Source organism: Anabrus simplex, chromosome 5, assembly GCF_040414725.1.
Source record: "Anabrus simplex isolate iqAnaSimp1 chromosome 5, ASM4041472v1, whole genome shotgun sequence".
Lineage (NCBI taxonomy): Eukaryota > Metazoa > Arthropoda > Insecta > Orthoptera > Tettigoniidae > Anabrus > Anabrus simplex.
In genome coordinates this window covers 305,855,090-305,878,942 of record NC_090269.1, presented here as the reverse complement: position 1 = coordinate 305,878,942, position 23,853 = coordinate 305,855,090, and the positions used below count along the sequence as shown (strand labels likewise).

Genomic DNA, 23,853 nt, shown 5'->3' with positions numbered 1-23,853 from the left:
CTACTGTTGTCTTGAACAACAATTAGTCGTAATGTTGATCACCATGTTGAAGGATGAGAAATCACATGTTCCTACAGTTCAGGTATGTCCTGTATTTAGTATTCACATATAAATAATGAAAAATAGAATTGTTAATGTATTGAATTATAATGAATTAGTACATTTTCTGCCATCAGTGATGTATCGTAATACAAATTTCTCCTGATTTTTCACTTTTGAAAGTTGGCATGCCTGCCTATCTTATTGGTCATATCAAAAGGTACTACATAACAAAAGTTATAGAGAATACAATTTCTGATTATTTATGTCTTATTCAGTTTTACCGTATCCACTATAATAATATTGGTGGTGATGGTGTTTAAATTGTGAAGAATGAGAAAAAAGTCATGAAGGAACAATCGCATGAATAATAACACAAGGGGGAATCATGAGTAAAAGGACAACTCACTTTATATTAGATGCTCTAATGTCACAAAGTCGGAAGAAAACTAAATGTGAAGGCTTGCAATATAGGAAGTTCATAAAATTGATCAACAATAACATTACATTGACCATTGTTGTGACGTGCTTTGTGTCTTCTGCTGCCATTTATCTCCGATAGTTGGGATTACTGCTGCGTAGGTGCGTATCGAGTATAACAGCCTGCCTGAATATTAACGGGAAGTAGCTGGGGTGTTAGAGATCTCTCTTCTTTAGCATGCTATTTCTCTGGTTCATAAATTGTCTGATACTACTGGTACGTAACACACTGGATCATCATAGTATTCCAGGTATTCAATCCCTACTCTGAGGCAGTGATTTGAATGAGCAGTGTGCACACTGAAATGGTATAATTACACAGGAGTGTTTGTGGCCTTGTCATTCTAGATCTGGAACTTTGAACTGTTAGATTGACTCTATAGTACTTCAAGTCAAATAATAATACTAGATTATAAATTCCACCTGCTCAATACATGAGTTTTTTTAAATTTAAATTTAAGAAATAGTTCTTAACATATATCATACCCAGATGAGATTGTTAGGCTGATTATGCCCTCAACATGGGTGAAACATGTCTCTATATCTAATATGTTAGAACTATTTCTTAAATTTAAATAAAAAACTCTTATGTATTGAACAGGTGGAATTTATAATCTAGTATTATTATTTGACTTTAAGTACATTTCAATACGGACCATAACATGAGATTTTTACATGTAATCCATAGTACTTTTCGTTAAAAGTGAGAAAATGTGCTTTTTTTCATTTTATCGAATATTTCATATGACAGCATTGCTTCAGTTGCAACATTCATACTGACATCATTGTAATGACCTATGTTGACTATAGGCTTCAGTTGGGAAAACTATAAGAACAGTCTTTCTGAGAATTCCATAGTGAAGCACGGTTGCATCAGGTAGTTATTTGATACATATAGCATTGCACTTTGCATAATCGCATGGGGGCTTGATGCAATATATTAATCTATGCATTTGCTAAATAATGGCATGACTGATTCACACATGTGGAGCATTAATTCATACTATTTTCGGAAGGTTTATCAGAGACCGATCATCTCACTCACATACTTCCTGTGAGGAAATAGAGATGTGTAATTTTTAGCCTTGTAGCCTCGTATAGCAACAGTCAGGCTTTAAGACATAAGTATTATAAATATATCATAATACTGTTTTGCACAGGACATGTAGAATAAACAGTTTTGACAAATTATATCTCCTGATTTCTCCTGATTTTTCCTGACGTTTGGTTTTGTAAAGTTGGCAGGTAGGTATGTTTTAGTCATCTATTGCCATTGCAGAGTTAAGTAATGTTGTGCTGCATCCACTCGAGCAATACCCTCGCAGAACAATAATTGTGAAGGACTTGTTATTATTGCAAACATAATGTTTCACTTCACCCCATACCAATTCAATGGGCATGAAGTGACAATGGTACGGTGGCAACCTAATAACCTTGTGTGCTTGTTCCTTTGCTACTTCAACTACATACAACGGTGAAACGGTTTGTTTCACCAGTGCATATAAGGCTGGCTGGTATACTTCTTGCCTGCAGCCATTCCACTAACAGTTCTTTATGGGTGCTCGAAGTAAGGGTCTTGTCCAGTATTACGGGGTGGTAAGTTGCATTGTGCATAACAGTGACAAAACGGAAGAGCTTCTTAAAATCAATTTAAGAAACGAACACGGTTCTTGCCTTAGTGATAATTGCCAGTTTCCACAAAACCACTGGCTGAACCTGCATGCGCTATTATTAATCTGGCACCCCTCCGAGACTGTTGATTACTGGAGATTTTAGGACTGTTATCATTCGGAAACTTATTGCTCGCAGTACCAGTTTTATGGGAGTTATACCTCCTGTAGAAAAGCTAGTAATTTTGCAGCTGTAATAATCGTACACGTATCTTCGTATTGCAAGAATCAGTTCCTGTAAGTGGCTTAATTCATTTCCTTCCTGGAGTGCTAAGAAACAAGTCCCCACTATCAGATCCATTTCTGCTACTGTTAGGTTCTCCAGTCCCTTTTTCTTACAGTTTCTAGAGATGAACACCTTTCTGAATAACACTACGCTTTGAAAGCCCTAATATTTGACATATGCATTCCACAACTTGATCTGCAGGAACAGTGGGATAGCCATACAAGTGTAAGAATTTCCTCTCCCTCTCACAAAACTCGCGAGTTCTAGGCACTAATTCACATCCCTGACTATTAAGAGGCATTCTTCGGCACAAAGGATTATCACTTTGCGATTCACCACTGTGTTATAGTTTTTGTGACATCCCACTCTATTAGTTACAAAAAAAGCTTCACAATTATCTCGCAAAGAAAGCAAAACTTTCATAAACTTGCGAATGACACCTGACCACATGCTATTAACAGACAAATCGGCAATACTACAATGCGGTAGTCAGGCTAGTAGTAGATGGCACCACTATACGAGCCATATTGCCAACAACAATCAAATGAAAATAGTTCTTTATTTTACGACTAGCTAAAACATTGCATATTTAAAAAATGCTCATGTTTTTCTGAATAAAAGATTATAAGCACTATTCAAAATGAAATACAAACTAATGTATATAAAATGTTTAACTTGATCTGGCATAAAAACTAGTGGATTGGTCATTCTGATTGATGAGTGACTTTTTAGTGGTGCCAACGTGAATTACAAATGTCAAGTGATAACTTGTGCCTGCCCACCTATAGATTACTTGGCACTATAGAGGACCTTCTATTTGGGTCTCACTTATTGTACACTAGACATCTACCTTACGCCTGTGTAATGGAGATTCGTGGATATTATCACATATGTTTTCCTGTATTTAAAAAATTGTATAAAGAGAAACTTCTAATTGCACTCTCAGACTCAAAAGACTCTTACAGACACTTGAAGTGCACCTGCGCTATGAGTTGAGTGTATTTTCTGTTTCTACATTGGTTGTTCCCCCTCCTGTTCCTTCCCCTTCCCTTTTCAATCGTAGTCTTGGTGGCTGGTTGTATTCAGCATTTGGTCCTCATTATTTATTTGTCGCTCTCTAGAGCATCTACTTGGAGGTTCCTTTCGAACCGAAGGCTTCTGGGCTGCGAACATCGGAGTGTAAGTCGTGAGTGAATGGTGCATGTGTATATTGAGTGAAAGGTTAATGCTTGTGGCCGTGAATGGGTGTGTAATTGGATTAGTGTTGTGCTTCTGTGTGTGCTGTGCTGTGTGGATGTGGTGGGTTTGTAGTGCAGGGGCCTATGGCCAGTTGAAGGCTGTTTCCTTTTATAGTATGTATTTTTCAAATGTTATATTCTAGAACTTCTTGTGTTTCTGTTATATTATCTGTGGGTAAAAGATTTTATGTTCTCAGTTGTATATACGAGGCCAATAGGAGTTTATTGGATTACTTTGAATAGGTTCTTCAGTTATGGTATTGTAAATACGTTGTTACTATTGAATAAAAGACGGATGAATTTACAGATGGGAAGCTCCCTAACCTCAGTCCACCTAGCTTCCTCTCTGGGTATGTTCCTGTTTCCCTAGGCCCTAATTCTAGCAACTTCTCAATATTCTGTTGACCCATAGTAGTTATTGTATGAAAGTAGAAGTTCTCACTAAAAAGCTTTGATTCTGGATCTAAAGCCAATTGCATTAATTCATTCTCTGATGATCTGTCTCAGACTTTTGAAGCTTGCACTTTGGTTACCTTACATGGGTGAAGTCTCTCTATATGACTTGATTTGGCAATTGATTGTTCCTTTCCAGTGCTTAATTGGTGAAGATTGACTAATTTAACTGTGTGAAGTAATGGAAAAGAACAAACACATTTGAAATCAGACCATATATGTTGTTGTTGTTGTTGTTGTTGAGTCATCAGTCCATAGACTGGTTTGACGCCGCTCTCCATTCTACCCTATTCTGTTCTAAACTTTTACGTAAGTACTGCATCCTACATCTGCTCTAATCTGCTTGTCATATTCATACTTTGGTGTACCCCTACCATTCTTGCCACCTACACTTCCCTCAAAACCAACTGAACAAGTCCTGGGTGTCTTAAGATGTGTCCTGTCATTCTATCTCTTCTTGTAAAATTTAGCCAAATTGATCTCTCACCAATTCAATTCAGCATTCCTTCACTTGTGATTTTGATCTATCCATCTCACATTTAGCATTCTTCTGTAACACTACATTTCAAAAGCTTTTATTCTCTTTCTTTTTGAGCTAGTTTTTTTGCAAGTTGCTTTACGTTGCACCAACACAGGTAGGTCTTTGGCGACGATGGGACAGGCAAGGGCTAGGACTGGGAAGGAAGCAGCCATGGACTTAATATTAAGGTACATTCCCAGCATTTGTCTGGTATGAAGGTGGGAAACCATGGAAAACCATCTTCAAGGCTGCCGACAGTGGGGTTCGACCCCACTATCTCCCGAATACCGGATACTGACCGCACTTGAGCAACTGCAGCTATTGAGCTTGGTTTTTAAGCTAGTTATCATCCATGTTTCACTTCCATACAATGCTATGCTCCATACAAAAGTCTTCAAGGAAACATCTTTCTAATTCCTTTTTTAATGTTCGAAGTGAGTAAATTTCTTTTCTTAAGAAAGGCCTTCTTGCTTGTGCTAGTCTGCATTTTATGTCCCCTTTACATCTGCCATCGTTATGTTACTACCCAAGTAACAATATTCATCTACTTCCTTTAATACTTCATTTCTTAATTTAATATTTCCTGCTTCACCTGTCTTCGTTCGACTGCACAGTATATTTATTTTCATCATGTACTCCTTCCTCGAGAGACTGTCTATAACATTCAACAGTATCTCCAGATCTTCTGCAGTCTCAGTTAAAATAACAATATCATCAGCAAATCTCAGGGTTTTAATTTCCTGTCATTGGATTGTGATTCCCTTTCCAAATTCCTCTTTGATTTCCTTTACTGCCTGTTCTATATAAACATTGAAAGCCGGGGGGGGATGTAAACTGCAGCCCTGCCTCTCTCCTTTCTGAATTGCTGCTACTTTTTCAAAGCCCTCGATTCTTATCCTTGCAAACTGATTTTTATACAGATTGTAAATAATTCTTTGTTCTTGATATCTGATGCGATCACCTTCATAATCAGAAATAGCTTGGTCCTGTTAGCATTATCGATGCCTTTTCTAGATATATGAATGCCATGTACATTGCTTCTCTTTTTTAATCGATACTCTAAGGTCAGACATAAAATCAGGATTGCTTCACATTTTCTTACATTTCTTGTGAAGCCAAATTGATCTTTTCCCAACTTGTCTTTCCATTCTTCTGTAAATAATTCATGTTAAAATTTTGCAGGCGTGAGGTATTAAACTAATGGTGCAGTAGTTTTCACACTTGTTGGCATTGGCTTTCTTGGGAATAGGTATAACAACATTCTGCTGGAAATTAGATAGCTCTTCTCATGTCTCATACATCTTACACACTGAATGGAATAACTTTGCCCTGCTAGTTTCTGCTAAGGCAATCAGCAATTCAGAAGGAATGCCATCAATTCCAGATGCCCTGTTAAAGCTCTGTTGAATTCTGACCTCAAAATTGGGTCTCCCATTTTGTCAGGATCAACAACCTCTTCTTGTTCCAGAATCATATCATCTGTGTCTTTACCTTGATACAACTGTTGGATATGTTTCTGCCATCTTTCTGCCTTGTCTTCATTCCCTAGAAGTGGTTTTCCATCTGAGCTCTTAATATTCATACACCTAGTTTTTCTTTAATCAATGAATTTTCAAGATAAACTTAAATATTATAATTAATTGGTCCGCCTATTCAATACAATATATAATTTATTATATCTAGTACATGTTTCGTCCCCTAAGGGACATCATCAGCTAATAATAAATTAACATTATCAGAAATAAATATTATTAAAATTGGAAAGACACATTAAAATTTTTTTGACATTTAAAATAAGGTCTTCGAAATTTTGTTAAAATTGCAAGTCATAAGACAGATAAAACAGTTAAATTGTCCATATTTCTCTTGTTGATGTTCTTGGAAAATACACACTTACCTCGGTAGAAGTGAGTCCTTCTCCGCACATCGGGGCCAATAATAAGGAATAAAATTATATCCATTACCACACAGAACTTTACCATCACGGCCCCGATCTGACTTTAAATTCTGAAGCATTTAAATTTTATTATACCGTCGAAGGAATGCTTATTAAGTTTCAACAAATCTTTTACCAATAGATACTCTTCAAGTGTGCTATTTACAATAAATGATATTTTAAGATTTTATAAGCAAACTGGTATTTTCCAAGAACATCAACAAGAGAAATATGGACAATTTAACTGTTTTATCTGTCTTATGACTTGCAATTTTAACACAATTTCGAAGATCTTATTTTAAATGTCAAAAAAATTTTAATGTTTCTTTCCAATTTTAATAATATTTATTTCTGATATATTAATGTTAATTTATTATTAGCTGATGATGTCCCTTAGGGGACGAAACATGTACTAGATATAATAAATTATATATTGTATTGAATAGGTGGACCACTTAATTAATAATTAATAATATTTAAGTTTATCTTTAATATTCATTGATTGATTATAGTCAATACGGGATTAGTATTACTTGAAATGAAGCTGTTAAAGCTTATCACTTCTAATAGTTTTTCTTTTTCTAAAGGTTTCCTTGATTTTCCTGTGTGCAGAATCTTCCTTAGCTATCTTGCACTTCCTATTCACTGCATTTTTGTACTTTCGCCCACGAACCTGCTACGCTGGCGTAGCAGGGGGAGAGGTGATACTCCCACGTGGCGCGTCCCAGGTGGTGGATAGGGGTGTCCTAACCGGCGGACTTGAGGGAAATAAAACACACTACCCCCTGCGGGTGGGGGACGCACATGTAGAATATACCCGTGGTATCCCCTGCCTGTCGTAAGAGGCGACTACAAGGGGCGACCAAGGGATGATTGAATTACAACCATGAAACTACTCTTGATTCGTACCATCATGCGGGGAACACCATGGGTTGCATGTACTTGCGAGTAGTATCACTAAATTGGTACGAAATAGGTTTGTGATTAGTTGCAGTAAAAAGCCTGGCCTGGTGGATTCCAGTACCCGTGCGTTGTACCCATGTGGGCAACACCGCGGGTCTGGGCGTAGCCTGTGAGTTGTACTGCTATATGAGCGGCACCGTGGGTCAGCGTTGCCTGTGATTGGTACCCACTATGTGAGGAACACCGCGGGAATACCGGTGCCCGTGACTAGTACACCTAGGTGAGGAGCCTTACCGGTTTGCGTTGGCTATGAGTGGCGCCATTGTGTGAGAAACACCATAGGTCTGCGTTCCCTGTACGAATTGCAATACTTGTGAGTAGTACCATCTTGTGTGGAGCACCGTGAGTCTTCGCTACTTTTGATCAGTACCCCAATTTGACAAATACCATGGTTCTACTTTACTCGCGACGTGTACCATTCTGTGAGGCCTTAGACGTGAATTTAGCATCCCTTGAGACATCAAGCATCATTGTGCTTTATAAATGGTCCCTTGGTCAGTAATACTCTAATTAACTACCTTCTTTTTGAGTCTGATCCACTGTTTTTGTTTTTTTGTAGGGTTCATGTCCATCAATTCATTCTTCATGACATTTTTTAATTTTATTTTGGTCAGTGGATGAATTTGAATTTTTTGTTATTTCATTTCATACCATTAGGGGCCGATGACCTCGGTGTTAGGCCCCTTTAAACAACAAGCGTCATCATCATCATTCATCAGTCATTTCTAGTATCTCCTGAGTTATCCATTGATTCTTAGTTGATCTTTCCTTTCTGCCTAACCTTTCTTCAGCTGTCCTACTGACCTCAGTCTTCACGACTGTCCATTTCTCCTCTGTTGTGTTTCCTTCAGCCTTTCCATCCAGTCCTCGTGCAACATGTTCCTTGAGACAATTCCTCACACACTTTTTTCTTGCAACTTGTTGAGATCTCATCTCCTTGCATTCCTTCCTTTCTTCAATTTCTTCAGCTTCAGATAGCATTTCATGACGAACAAGTTGTGGTCAGAGTCCATGTCTGCTCCTGGGAAGGTCTAATCCAACACCTGGTTTCTGAATCTCTGCCTGATCATAATGAGGTCCATTTGATACCTTCCAGTGTCTCCAGGTCTCATCCATGTATACAGCCTTGGTTTGTGGTGTTTGATCCAAGTATTAGCAAGGACTAAATTATGATCAGTGCAGAATTCAACCAGCCAACTTCCTCTTTCGTCCCAATCCGAATTCTCTTACTGTATTACCTTCTCTTCCTTGGCTTACCACTGCATTCCAGTCTTCCATAACATCTTGTACATATTGTATTAATAAATCTTTTTTCAATTTCATCTTTTCTGGAAACCCTCCAAGGAAGAACTCTGGGTTGTTATATATCCAGTTTACAAGTGGTATGAATGTGTGTCTCATATTGATATTTTCTTCTTTCCAGACGTCTTCTTGGGGTCATAACTAAGAAGGATGTTTTAAGGCACGTCAAGCAAATGGACAATGAAGATCCAAATTCAGTGAAATTTAACTGAAGAACTGTGTGATCTGTTAATCATGAATACAATAAAAACATAGTATAGTTGTGGTTAGCCAAACTGATTCTAACTTCCAATATGAAGTGTGGCTGGAAGTTTTTCAGAATGAATGAATGCTGTAAAAGTGAATGTCTGTGAAGAGAATGGTTGAAGCACTTTTGTGTGTAATACCCTTATATACATATTTCCTACCTGTTTTTAGGTTGGAATAGTTCAGAGCATATTTATTACAAAGATTTTAATTATTTTCACCTCTTGGAGCTGTTGTAACAATAATTATGTGGTAAGAATAACTTGAGCGAAAAATGGCATACGGTACAGCACACTGAAACAAACTTTTAGGTTTGTTCAGTTTACTATTGCAAACTCATATTTTGATTATTTGTTTATTATTCTGTATATTGCGGAAATATGTACTGTATATACATTCTTCTGTTACATTTTAATCGGTTTTATTCTTTTAAAGAGCCGAGAAAATGACTGCTACTTTCAATTCATATTGAAAATTACCATAATTAAAAATGCCATAAAGGGGAAGTATCAATGTAATTGTAAAAAAGACCTTGTATGTTATATATTAGTTTCCATACAATATTGGAGGCATTTTTGCTCTCTTGTAATAAACACTGTAATAGTTAAAGTACTGAATGCTACAGCCATTAAGAAAAGTTCTGAAGTCTTAATTCCAATTAAATTCGAAGGTAAAGAGATAGGCTTGGCAATTCTTACAAAATGAACACACTGGTTTGTATTGTTTTGAGTAATATTTTGGGCAGAGTATAATTAATTTTGCCCTTCTCTTTTTTTTCTATACTACAAGTCGAAACTGTTGTCTAGTTATGGTATTGGAACCTGGTGTATACCTAGCAATGATTCACTCAAATATTTTTGCTGCAAATTTGAAATGGTGAGAAATGACTCTTGATAAGTCATTTTAAGCTAAGATAATTTGGTTGCTTTAGGTATCGTTCTTAGGAATCTTAAGTGTAATTTTATGATTGGAATTTTTCAGTACATAGTGTGTGATATTTACCTTTTAAGCCTAATGTATTTCAAGAATGAGTGATATATTTTAATAAAGTGGAGATGGAGACTTTTATGAGTAGTTTAGAGTAGGGTTTCCTTATTTAGATAGAAAAGATTCATTGTACTACGATGTTTGTTTAGTCCAGGCTCAGATCCCATCACCAAATGATATTTTCTACTTGCAGTGGTTTTTGATAACTCATTTTGTAAATATTGGCCCCTCACTTGGATGGTCCTTTGCTCAGCTTCATACATTGCATTTCTACTGAATCCTGGAATGATGAATGCATGTTGTCATACCCTCCATAATCTTAGTGGCACATTGTATGTTAGTCAATGTAATGTTAACTATTCCGTCTTAGCATTATTAAAATTTTATCTCATTTATAGTTTGATATGTTATTTATATGTTGTTTATATATTTAATCACACAATGGTTGTCAGATTTCCTTTATGAGGAAATTACTCATTTATCTGCTTCATATGGTATAAGACATTCATTTTAATTAAGTTTTAAATTCAACAAAGAAACAATGTCTGTAAATTTAAGTTTGCTTCAGTACGAAGCAGACCTTTGCATTCAAATGAGACTAGTCAACTGTAATGCTCATCAATTTTGGCTGGTAATAATTACCATGAAATATTTACCTCTATGCCTGGTGTGTATAACCTTGTTCATGGAAATTTTACAAGAGAGTATGGCAGGTATTATTCGGTCTTCCCATGTTGTGATGTATTGTGAGCTGTATATCGAACAGTGCCCTATACACACGGAATTAGTTGAACATCACAGACTGGTGAGAAATTGCTGAAGGATAAACTTGTTGCTAGATTTGGATATTTTTGTTTGTGGCTTATATTCCTTTGTAATATTGTAAAATTTTATTTACTACCAGTTGTTATGTTGTTCTGTTAATAAAATGTCGAAACATTATGTAATGCCTCAGTATTGTAATTCTATTTACCATTTTTCCATGTGACTATATTTCTTTATAAAATTCTACTTGAAGTCTTTAGTTTGTTTGCATTCCAGTTCTTATGCCAAACCTCCTTCCTGAGTATTCCTGTGAGACCATATAGAAAGTATTGATAGTGTAGCATGTTTTTTGGAACTCAATCTGTGTTGCCAACTCATTTACTATGATGTCCCTTTATTCACTCTCGGAACACCCTACTCCAGAGAAATTTGTATGTAAATAAACAAAATGCAATGATAAAAATACTGAATAGCAACAACAATAATTTTGTTGGAGAACTACCTAATAGACGTTTATATACAGAGGTGACCAGATGATTAGACTAGAGCTCTGAAAATCACCTACAATATTTTATTAGCCAAGATATGCATCTACAGGCTAGTTATTAAAGTATTTTGTATGCATTCCCTGTTAGAAATGAGCATTTCTATTCTAGCTGGCATGCTTTCAACCAGTGTTTGACAGGTTTTTTTTTTTTCTAATTTCTTCATCATGGTGCCAAATCTTGATTTAGGTTGTGGTTGTTTTCTTCATAACTGTTGCCCACAAGTTTTCAATCAAATTCATGTCTGGACTATTTCCTGGTCATGGGAGCGCTGAAAAATTTAAATCTTTCAAAAACTGCATTACTTTTTAGTACACTATTGTACACTAATGTGCATAAAGAGGACCATTCCTTTATGTGGGGTAAGAGGTGCTTTGTGAGTACTTGTATGTATTGGTATTTTTTCATAGTACCTTCTACAATGTAAAGCCATCCAGTACCATATACAGACATAACGCATCACACCATTACTTTTGTAGGGTGTTTTACAGTCTGTTGAACACATTGACGGACCTCCTCTTCTGGTCTCCTCCGGATAAATTGACTGCTTTCTTCAGCGACTTCAAACACTGATTCATCACTAAAGCATACCTGAAAACAATTTTAAGTTGCTGGCTTGCATGACCAGAAGCCTGCCAGTACACACCCAGTCGCCAAGCGAGTCTAGCGGGGAAGTAAGTACTCAAGTACATCATTTTTAACATTACATTACTTTTTTCTTGGCAATTGGCTTAATCCTCCCTTTTCTTTTCTTTTTTAGATGCCTTTTTCTATATGCATCAATAATCTGCATAAACATATTTTGCCAGTTTTTCACCATTTCAATTCTTCAAGAGTTTCCTTCAAATGATTGTTTTGAAAGGAGTTCCACTCATAGCAATTATATAGCATATCATTTCTTAGAAACATTCTGCTGTCTCTTTTGAAATGTTCCATCATATAACTATACCTTGTATGGACTATCCTCCAACATTGAAATTTGGTTTTTTATTATGAGGTAATTTAATGAAAAACAGCCAAAAAATTTGATTTGTTATTCATTTTAGAACTTTCTGCCATATTTTTAACACGTATACTTACATTTTTAAGGACACCTTTTGTTACCTATTGTGCTACAGTTGTAAATTGTGTTAATACTATTGCCCTACATGGGCTCATTTGACTGTTTAACATTCATAAAGACATTGTCTCCAAAGACTTAATGAAAGGTATTCTATTATTATTGTAATATAGCTGTAATTAGGAAGAGCAACACATTGTCACATCGTATCTTGGTGTATATTTTTGTGCTTTTGGAATGGTGCTCATTTAATTAGTCTCGGCAGCCCTGAAAATGGTTTTCCGTGGTTTCCCATTTTCACACCAGGCAAATGCTGGGGCTGTACCTTAATTAAGGCCACGGCCGCTTCCTTCCAACTCCTAGGCCTATCCTATCCCATCGTAGCCATAAGACCTATCTGTGTCGGTGCGACGTAAAGCCCCTAGCAAAAAAAAATTTGATTAGTGGTCGAGGATGTCCCAGAGGAAGGGATGAAACATGTCCCTCTATATTTTAACAAGCAAATACATAATTTATTGTACTGAAAAGATGTGGTAATTTCTCTAAAATATTTGAAAGATAAACTTAAAAGTAGTGATGGGCAGTCTGAAGCGGGATCTCGAGTTTTTCTCCACGAACCTACTATGCTGGCGTAGCAGGGGGAGAGGTGGTACTCCCACGTGTCCCAGGTGGTGGATATTGGGGGGGGGGGGTCCTAACTGGCTTGCTGGCGGACTTGAGCGAAATAAAATAGCTGTCACGGACCAAACACACAGCCCCCTGTGGGTGGAGGACGCAGACAAAGAATACACCTATGGTATCCCCTGCCTGTCGTAAGAGGCGACCAAGGGATGATTGAACTAGAACCTTGAAAGTACTTATGATTAATACCATCACGCGGGGAACGCCATGGGTCACCTTTACTTGCGAGTAGTACCACTATGTTAAGTATACAATAGGTTTATGTTTAGTAACAGCAGAGAGCGCGTACTACCTGTGATCAGTACCACTGTATGTGGAAGATAACCCGAAATACCACGGGCTAATGTTGCCTGTGATTAGAACCATCATGTGAGAAACGCCACAGGTCTGGGCGTTGCCTGTGATTACTACCACTATATGAGTGACGCCATGGGTCTGCATTGCCTGTGATTAGTACCCACTATGTGAGGAACACCGCGGAATTCCCGGCGCCTAGGATTATTTTACCTATGTGGGGAACGCCGTGGGTTTGCGTTGCATATGAGTAGCGCCATTATGGGAGAAACACCGTAGGTCTGCGTTACCTGTGCGACGGGTGAGTAGTACCGTTGCCTATGTGATCATAATAAGGCCTCCGCATGACAGCTTAAGAGCGGAAATACGTTCTAGTTCCAGATTCGCCGCTAGACTTCGTGTTACTCCCCCACTGTTTAACACTGACGTATATGGAAATAGTGAAGTTCTTAGGTCAGGTAGACCTTAAATATAATTATATAAGGTATTGATTTGTGTATTCAGCTTGTAGTGAGTAGCCTACATAGTTTGTATTTAAATGTAAGTGCAAGATCATTTTGGTGCATAGTTATAAATAGGTACCGTATTTGAGGTTCTGTATTTTTCCGCCGAGAGAATATTTATTGTAAATGTCCGACTACTTGTCTGAATGGTTAGCGTTGAGGCCTTCGGTTCAGAGGGTCCCGGGTTCGATTGTCGGGCGGGTTGGGGATTTTAATCGCGTATGATTAATTCTTCCGACTCGAGAAGTGGTGTTTGTGTTTTTCCCAACACTTTCCTCTTCATATTCATACAACGTACTACACTACCAACCACCACAGAAAACACGCAATAGTGATTACATCCCTCCATGTAGGGTTGGCGACAGGAAGGGAATCCGGCCATAAAACAGGGCCAGATCCACATGTGCGATACAATTCGCACCCGTGGTAGAAAAAGAAGAATGAAGAGTATTTATTGTAAACGTTCTATTCCCAGGATGTTTATTGCTGTGTACCATTCTGCAAAAGTAAGATTCACAAAAGTAGTGGAATTTCTTTCCACGAGTTCCCAGCAAATACAGAATTACGAGAAAAATAGGTCAAAGTGATACACTGAAGAAAATGGAAATTGCAACACCCAGAAGGAGTGGTGCTACATTGCTGCAATTGAACATGCAGGACGAGTGTTCGGTTGTAATTCGATGATTACACTTTCAGGTAGTGATGGGCAACGCTCTCGAGACGATTCTCGTGTGCTGTGAGCTGTGCGACGTCCCCGTAACTACGAGTGTAAGCTTGATAGTTATCAGCAGTTCTTACATGGAAACGTGTGTGACTGGAAAATTCTAAATTCGTATGGAGGGAATTAGATAACATGTGTGACGATAAATTTTGTCGAAATCGTAGCACTGCATGTTGAACTGTGAGCTGCTTACCATTAACGAAAGTGAATACAGAATGCCAGTATCTTAAACTGTTCACGAGTTATGTCAGGTGGACTTCTTAGCTGAATAACCCGTATTTTTATTACGATGTAAACCTACGTGAATGCCTCACAATCGTTGTCGCCAGGGTAGTTTCTTGTGATTCAGACCGGGCCGGAGGTGTTCTGTGACGATTCCTCTTAAAAATAACCGACATCCACGACTTACGTTGCGTTTCGGACATCGTCTTCGAGTTGTCGCGTACAATTAGAGACAGTTTACATTGCACAGTCATATTTCGAAGTACCTACCTAATTATGACGCGAATACTCTATAGCATTGTAAGTAATTGTTTCCTTCGTCACCAAAATATCGGTAAATACAAGCAGTGGTCATATGTTATTGAATGCGGGGACTGATAACGATGTACACCTGCCTGTCGGAAGAATTGGAGCAAACTGAAGCAATTTAGATTGCACATTTCACTCATGCGTAATGGTGGTTGCATATGCAGTAAGGCGGATCTTGCCTCGTCTCGAGTTCGAATAATACACGCCTCTAGTATCCAGTTACGTGTACGTTCAGTAGCCGTCAGGTTCTGTACTTAAACCACACATTCGTGTACCTACCAGTGTGTACAATGTCCGAATGCGTATCCTTTATAATTATGTTATACTGCATCAAAAAAGACCTCGGTAGAAATGAACGCCCTAGTCGCTTGTTGACACGTATTTACGAAAATGAGAAGGCCCGTGGTTGGCTATTCGAATATTCGGAACAAACAACATTCAGCTCCGACTAACTGCAGGCCTACGACACGCTGCACGCCGCACGATGTGGGGACAACGCTCTCGAAATTTCTCGCGAGAAATAATGCCTGCGCTAGTCTCGAGAAATCTCGAGACCTCGTCTCAGACTGCCCATCACTACTTTCAGGTCCCTCTGACCGCAAGTTTGGACAACAATCAATACAGGATGTGCCCACCATGAGCTGCAAATAAATCGATGAATTCGTCGAGGCATGGAGTGAATAAGGCCCTGGATCGCTTCCTGAGGAATTGTGGCCCATGCTTGCTGCACTGCACGGGTCAGCTGTTCCAGAGTTGTGAGTGGCTGAGGACGGTTGGCCAGTTGTCGACCCATCATGTCCCACACATGCTCAATAGGACTGAGGTCCGGGGATCTGACGAGGTTGTGATGTCGTGGAGAGCTTCTCAGGAGATGCGAGCAGTGTGAACCCGGGCATTGTCCTGCTGAAACATCCCATTAGCTATGTTCGCCATCATAGGGACAACCACTGGATTGAGTATCCTATCAACGTACTGTCGAGCAGTCATAGTGTCTTCAACAAGCACTAATTGTGATTTCACATTAAAGCCAATAGCTCCCCAGACCATAATGCTTGGTGTTGGCCCTGTGTGCCTCTCGACAATAAGATCTGGGCGGCCTCTCTCCCCGGTACGTCGGCACACACGATTCCGGCCATCACTGCGGGCAAGACAGAAGCGCGATTCATCATTAAAGATGACCCTATGCCATTCGTCAACCCACGTCGGTCTTTTTCGACACCAGGCCAGCCTTACACGTCGCTGTTGTGGGTCAATGGAACACCTTCCGCAGGGACACGGGCTCGTAAGCCAGCTGTACGCAGGCGATTACCAACTGTTTGTTGTGTAACGTGGGGTGCCACAGCTGCTCTAATTTGCGCTGCTGTTGCATGGGGTTCCATCCGGGCCATCCGAATGATGCGGCGATCCTCTCTCACAGTTGTCTGTCGCGCTGGGCCTGTGCCAGGTCTACGAGTGTGGGTACCTTCATTTGACCACTGCTGCCATATACGTTGTACCGTAGATGCCTGACGGTCAACACGTGCAATGACAGTCCTTAGCGATAAACCAGCCTCACACAGCCCAATTATCCGAGCCCTCTCAAACGGCGGCAGTTGTTGATAGCGTGCTCTTCTCTGTCGTCGAGGCATGTTTGACGGGGAACAGTTCACTGCACAGACTGCAAGCATGCTGCAAGTCAACTACGCTACACCAGAGTCCGTATACTGGAGTTGATTCCTCCACGACCAAACACGTGGGGAGACCTGTAACAACAATCCAATGGGTCTGAAACTTTGATCGTTTACATACAGTACCTACATGGCATCGTTCCATATCTTGAAAATCAACACAAACGACCAATGCCTTCATGGTGTTCCAATTTTCATTTTCTCAAGTGTATCACGTCAGTGTGGCGAGAAAAATAGCATGTGACAACCTTCCTTGAAATCTGTGGTATTTAGTGAACATATTGAAAACAAGTGCTTTAGCATTTCTGCTAAAACCAGACGCTTTCTTCCAAATTCAATTCCAACCCTTCTTTCAGGGTATCCATCGTATTTGCATGACAAGAGTAGGCATAATAAAACGCGTTAAGCTGCCCATGAAAATAAGCCATGGAAATGCATTCTCGCAGGGTGGTGGTGGTGATTGTTTTAAGAGGAAGTACAACTAGGCAACCATTCTCCATTTAACACTAATCAGAGAGAAAATGGAACAGATTCGACACTTCGAACAATGAAGGTATCGGTCAAAGAAGGACAAGGGCCACAAAGGGCGTGAAAATGAAAGACGCCCTAGGCCTCGAATACTCTAATACCGTCCAGGTCAAAAAAGAACAAGAGTTAACCACGGCTGTCGGATAGGATAAATGAAAGTGAGGAGGTGGCACAAGTGAGTGGAAGCGATGCCTGGACTCAGCTAAAATCCTCGTGGTCGCCGACCCACGCTCTCAAGTTTAGATCACCTGGGACCGCTTTTAGTTGCCTCTTAGGACAGGCAGGGGCTACCGTGGCCGATATTCTACCGCCCTACCCACAGGGTTTACTACCCGAGACAGAGGTTTGCTAGACAGTAAGAGGAATGAAATGTAAGGCGAGAATAGAAAGGTAGATTCAGGCATGAAGAAAAAAAGAGCACTGACACCTCTCAGGTCACCTTCCCAGTCTGACCCTACTTTCCAGTTGCAACTATACGATCTGACTCGTATGAGCTCTTCTTGAATTACTGTGTGATACATTTATTTTTCTTTATTAAACGTCATAGAAATATCACTCTTCTGGTCAAAACGCAATGTTTTATCATTGTAATGTGCTTCTATGTGTGAGTTATTGTCGTAAACGCCAATTGGAATCGTGCTGAGGAATGGAGGGCTAGCCTGACGTCTGGCGGCGCTGTTTGAACTACTGCTACTCTGCCAATTTCGTACTTGAACAGACCACGCATGCAGAGGCCTTTATGTATCTCGTAGGCAACGGTAGTCACACAATGTGTTGAACACCGTGAGTCTGCGTTACTTGTGATTAGTACCGCAACATGATAAACACCACGGTTCTGCTTTAATAGCGATAAGTACAATTATGAGGGACCTGATTTTCGATCCCCTTTAGACAACAAGCATCATCTATTCAGGATTGTGCTTTGAAAGTAGTCCCTTGGTAAGTAATGCTATTGTTTTACGATAGTTTCTGGGAAGATGGGGCATTGCGGGTCGGATTGTTTTAATCATTGTTCGTCGTCTTTTTGAATTCTAGTCAGTTGATCGATTTTGGAATTACTGTAACTTTCAGTATTGAGAGTTGGATCTGCTGATCCATTCAGTCTTCATCTTCACGTTTTATATTCTGATCAGTGGGTGAATTTAGACTTTTACATTTTCATTACATTTCGTACCTTTAGTGACCGATGACCTAGATGTTAGGCCCCTTTAAACAACAAGCATCATTCTTGCGAGAAATGTCAAGAGATATAGAGAGCGTTGTACTTTCATTGTGCGGCGACTAGCGTGTCGTAGGCGTACAGGCAGACGGAGCTGTTTTTGTCATAGTTAAAAATAAATGTGATAGAAAGGAAGGTCTTAAAAGTAGGACTATTAGGCAGTACCATATGGCTGATAAAGCAGGCATGAGGCAGTTTCTAAAAAGTAACTATGATCGGTGGAAAACGGTAATAAAAACGTAAACAGACTCTGGGATGGGTTTAAAGAAATTGTTGAGGAATGCGAAAACAGGTTTGTACCTTTAAGGGTGGTAAAGAATGGTAAGGACCCACCTTATTATAATAGAGAAATAAAGAGACTAAGAAGGAGGTGCAGACTGGAAAGAAATAGAGTTAGAAATGGCTGTGGAAATAAGGAGAAATTGAAGGAACTTACTAGAAAATTGAATGTAGCAAAGAAGGCAGTTAAGGATAACATGATGGCAAGCATAATTGGCAGTCATACAAATTTTAGTGAAAAATGGAAGGGTATGTATAGGTATTTTAAGGCAGAAACAGGTTCCAAGAAGGACATTCCAGGAATAATTAATAAACAAAGAGAGTGTGTATGTGAGGATCTTCAAAAGGCAGAAGTATTCAGTTAGCAGTATGTAAAGATTGTTGGTTACAAGGATAATGTCCAGATAGAGGAGGAGACTAAGGCCATAGAAATATTAAAATTTACATATGATAACAATGACATTTACAATAAGATACAAAAGTTGAAAACTAGAAAAGCGCCTGGAATTGATCAGATTTCTGGGGATATACTAAAGACATTTGGTTGGGATATAGTACCATATCTGAAGTACTTATTTGATTATTGTTTGGTCAGAGGAGCTATACCAGATGAATGGAGAGCTGAGTAAGCCCTGTGTATAAAGGAAATGGTGATAGACATAAAGCTGAAAATTACAGGCCAGTAAGTTTGACGTGCATTGTATGTAAGCTTTGGGAAGGCATTCTTTCTGATTATATTAGACAAGTGTGTGAAATTAATAACTGGTTCGATAGAAGGCTGTTCGGTTTTAGGAAAGGTTATTCCACTGAAGCTCAACTTGTAGGATTCCAGCAAGATATAGCAGATATCTTGGATTCTGGAGGTCAAATGGACTGTATCGCCATTGACCTGTCTAAAGCATTTGATAGGGTGGATCATGGGAGACTACTGGCAAAACTGAGTGCAACTGGACTAGACGAAAGAGTGACTGAATGGGTTGCTATATTTCTAGAAAATAGATCTCAGAGAATTAGAGTAGGTGAAGCTTTATCTGACCCTGTAATAATTAAGAGGGGAATTCCTCAAGGCAGTATTATCGGATATATATATATATATATATATATGAGTAAAGGAGTGGAATCAGAGGTAAGGCTTTGTGCGGATGATGTTATTCTCTATAGAGTGATAAATAAGTTACAAGATTGTGAGCAACTGCAACGTGACCTCGAAAATGTTGTGAGATGGACAGCAGGCAATGGTATGTTGATAAATGGGGGTTAAAAGTCAGGTTGTGAGTTTCACAAATAGGAAAAGTCCTCTCAGTTTTAATTACTGCGTTGATGGGGTAAAAGTTCCTTTTGGGGATCATTGCAAGTATCTAGGTGTTAATATAAGGAAAGATCTTCATTGGGGTAATCACATAAATGGGATTGTAAATAAAGGGTACAGATCTCTGCACATGGTTATGAGGGTGTTTAGGGGTTGTAGTAAGGATGTAAAGGAGAGGGCATATAAGTCTCTGGCAAGACCCAAACTAGAGTATGGTTCCAGTGTATGGAACCCTCACCAGGATTACCTGATTCAAGAACTGGGGAAAAAAAAATCCAAAGTAAAGCAGCTCGATTTGTTCTGGGTGATTTCCGACAAAAGAGTAGCGTTACAAAAATGTTGTCTCCGAAGACCGTAAAAGTAGTTAGTGGGACGTAAAGCAAATAACATTATTATTATTAACAAAAATGTTGCAAAGTTTGGGTTGGGAGGAATTGAGAGAAAGAAGAAGAGCTGCTCGACTAAGGGGTATGTTTCGAGCTGTCAGTGGAGAGATGGCGTGGAATGACATTAGTAGACGAATAAGTTTGAGTGGCGTTTATAAAAGTAGGAAAGATCAGAATATGAAGATAAAGTTGAAATTCAAGAGGACAAATTGGGGCAAATATTCATTTATAGGAAGGGGAGTTAGGGATTGGAATAACTTACCAAGGGAGACGTTCAATAAATTTCCAATTTCTTTGAAATCATTTAGGATAAGGCTAAGAAAACAACAGATAGGGAATCTGCCACCTGGGCGACTACCCTAAATGCAGATCAGTATTGATTGATTGATTGATTGATTGATTGATTGATTGATTGAATGTTGTTTGTGCCGAGTATGCGTGTAGCCAACCGGGGGCATTCTCCTTTTCGTAAATACGTGTCAGCAAGCGGCTAGGCCGTTCATTTCTACCGAGGTCTGTTCTTGACGCAGCAGGTATAATAGGGAACATGCATGATCCGGGGGTTTAATTAAAAATATGCTAATCTGATTCAAAATTTCATGCAGAATTCAAAAATGTGATCAGAATGTACAAATAATAACTCCAAACATGATAAAAATCTACGAAAATGTCACGTCACGCAAGTACGCGATCTCATTGGTCTGACGTCATCGTACAGGTTGACTGAATTAGCAGACGAAATAACACATAGTGTGCTTTGAGAAGCAGGATACACTTCGAGTATTTCTACTTTACGTTAGTGTCTGGTATGGTTAAATTCGAGGTCTATACCTTGGATAATAATCTGAGTGGTATATTTTAGACTTAAAATGACCGGGCGAGTTGGCCGTGCGCGTAGAGGCGTGCGGCTGTGAGCTTGCATCCGGGAGATAGTAGGTTCGAATCCCACTATCGGCAGCCCTGAAAATGGTTTTCCGTGGTTTCCCATTTTCACACCAGGCAAATGCTGGGGCTGTACCTTAATTAAGGCCACGGCCGCTTCCTTCCAACTCCTAGGTCTTTCCTATCCCATCGTCGCCATAAGACCTATCTGTGTCGGCGCGACGTAAAGCCCCTAGCAAAAAAAAAGGACTTAAATGAATCCTGCGCAGACAGTGAGGCAGAAAACTTATAAATGGTGTAGAGTTCCGATGTGCAATAGCACATCGCATACCATACCAAACAAATTGTTTATAAACGTTCCAAAGACGCTAAAACTAGGGAGATGGATTTTGGCGAGCCGGAGAAATGCTGGTGATATATCGGAAAAGTCTACAGTTTATTTTTTTGAAGATTTCTTTTTTTTGCTAGGGGCTTTACGTCGCACCGTCACAGATAGGTCTTATGGCGACGATGGGATAGGAAGGGCCTAGGAGTTGAAAGGAAGCGGCCGTTGCCTTAATTAAGGTACAGCCCCAGCATTTGCCTGGTGTGAAAATGGGAAACCACGGAAAACCATCTTCAGGGCTGCCGATAGTGGGATTCGAAACTACTATCTCTCGGATGCAAGCTCACAGCCGCTTTTGAAGATTTTAACGTAAGATTAATTTGTTTTGAATTTTCAAATCACTTTTCCATGTCAGCTGTTCTAGTGGTAAAACTTTAAATTTTAATGTATGATGCTTTATTTAAATGCTTCAATTACATCTTGGAATATGAAAGTAATAAACAGTGCATTAAATAATGCTGATTATTAAAGTATCCTCCAAACCTAACCTATGTTTTGGGTGATCCATGTCAAGATAATAAATCAAAGGGGTTATGAACCATTTTGACAGCTCTAATTCTACCAATATATCTTGGCATGGGACAGTTATGTATGTCTTTATTGAAGAGCTTAATTGGTAAAGAAATTTAGGCTATATCTAAATACTCTATAATGTAACAAAGAATAGGCGTGTGCATCATGAAAGGAAACGACGTGAATTTAACAAATGTATAACTTTACACAAAACCAATGCTTGTCTGTTGGGGTCTTATAAGTTATCAATGCTCAATTATAATAATTATCATAATATTAATGAAATAAATAACATAATTGCACACAGTTAAAATAGTGATGTAGGTGTTTAAAATATCCAACTTAGCCTAAGTTTTAGGTTATACAAGCCAAGTCAATAAACCGAAGGGTAAAAATACAGCGCGAGTTGGCCGTACGGTTAGGAGCGCGCAGCTGTGAGCTCGCATCCGGGAGATAGTGGGTTTTGAACCCCACTGCCGGCAGCCCTGAAGATGGTTTTCCTTGGTTTCCCATTTTCACACCAGGCAAATGCTGTGGCTGTACCTAAGGCCACGGCTGCTGTGTTCCCATTCCTAGGCCTTACCTGTCCCATCGTCGCCATAAGACCTATATGTGACGGTGTGACGTAAAGCAAACAGAAAAAAAAAGAAAAAAAAGTAAAAGTCACGGCACCCAAAGACATTCCTGTATTGAGCGACTAAAATGTCACCAGGACACTTTTCTTTCCTGATATGCTCAGCTTGTTAAAAGCCAAATGTAATTAATGTTATTGGCTACACGCCCCGGTAACTACTTCTACGATTTTCGGAGACGCCGATGTGCAGGAATTTAGTCCTGCAGGAGTTCTTTTACGTGCCAGTAAATCTACAGACACGAGGCCGTCGTATTTGAGCACCTTCAACTACCACCGGACTGAACCAGGATCGAACCTGCCAAGTTGGGGTCAGAAGGCCAGCACCTCAACAGTCTGAACCACTCAGCCCGACTTGTGAAAACTAGATGAAGTCATATTTATCTTTATCATGTTTAACTTTTTCCCTCCACAAAGATATTTAATTCTCTTTCATGGGCCCCGGAAGTGGGTAGGCCAGTTGTCCCAACCATAAATATATATATTTTTGGGAATGATAGATTATAGCCCTATAGTACTATGATCTTTCTTTCTTTCTTTCTTAATTAGTTTATCTTTCAGGGTGGTTTTCTCTCGGACTCAGCGAGGGATTTCACCTCTACCACTTCAAGGGCAGTGTCCTGGAACATGAGACTTTGAGTATGGTGATGAAACTGGTGAGGAGGGCCATTACCTCGCCCAGGCGGCCTCACCTGTTATGCTCAACAGGGGCCTTGTTGGAGGATGGGAGGATCGGAAGGGATAGACAAGGAAGAGGGAAGGAAACGGCCGTGGCCTTAGGTGCCTGGAGGAGAAGTAAGAAAATACGAAAAACCACTTCGAGGATGGCTGAGGTGGGATTCGAAACCCTTCTACTCAGTTGACCTCCCGAGGCTGAGTAGACCCCGTTCCAGC

At 39.5% G+C, this 23,853-nt stretch overlaps 1 protein-coding gene across 10 annotated transcripts in view; it reads left to right on the top strand.

The window, feature by feature from the left end:
* The window catches only part of ClC-c (chloride channel protein 3), a 376,006-nt gene extending 364,926 nt beyond the window's left edge, over positions 1-11,080 (top strand). For all 10 annotated transcript variants that reach the window (XM_067147496.2, XM_067147494.2, XM_067147491.2 and 7 more), the window contains one exon: positions 8,949-11,080. In XM_067147496.2, coding sequence (XP_067003597.1) covers positions 8,949-9,039 — 91 coding nt within the window. In that variant the 3' untranslated portion in view covers positions 9,040-11,080. The remainder of the gene's footprint in view (positions 1-8,948) is intronic.
* The last annotated feature ends 12,773 nt before the right edge of the window (positions 11,081-23,853 follow it).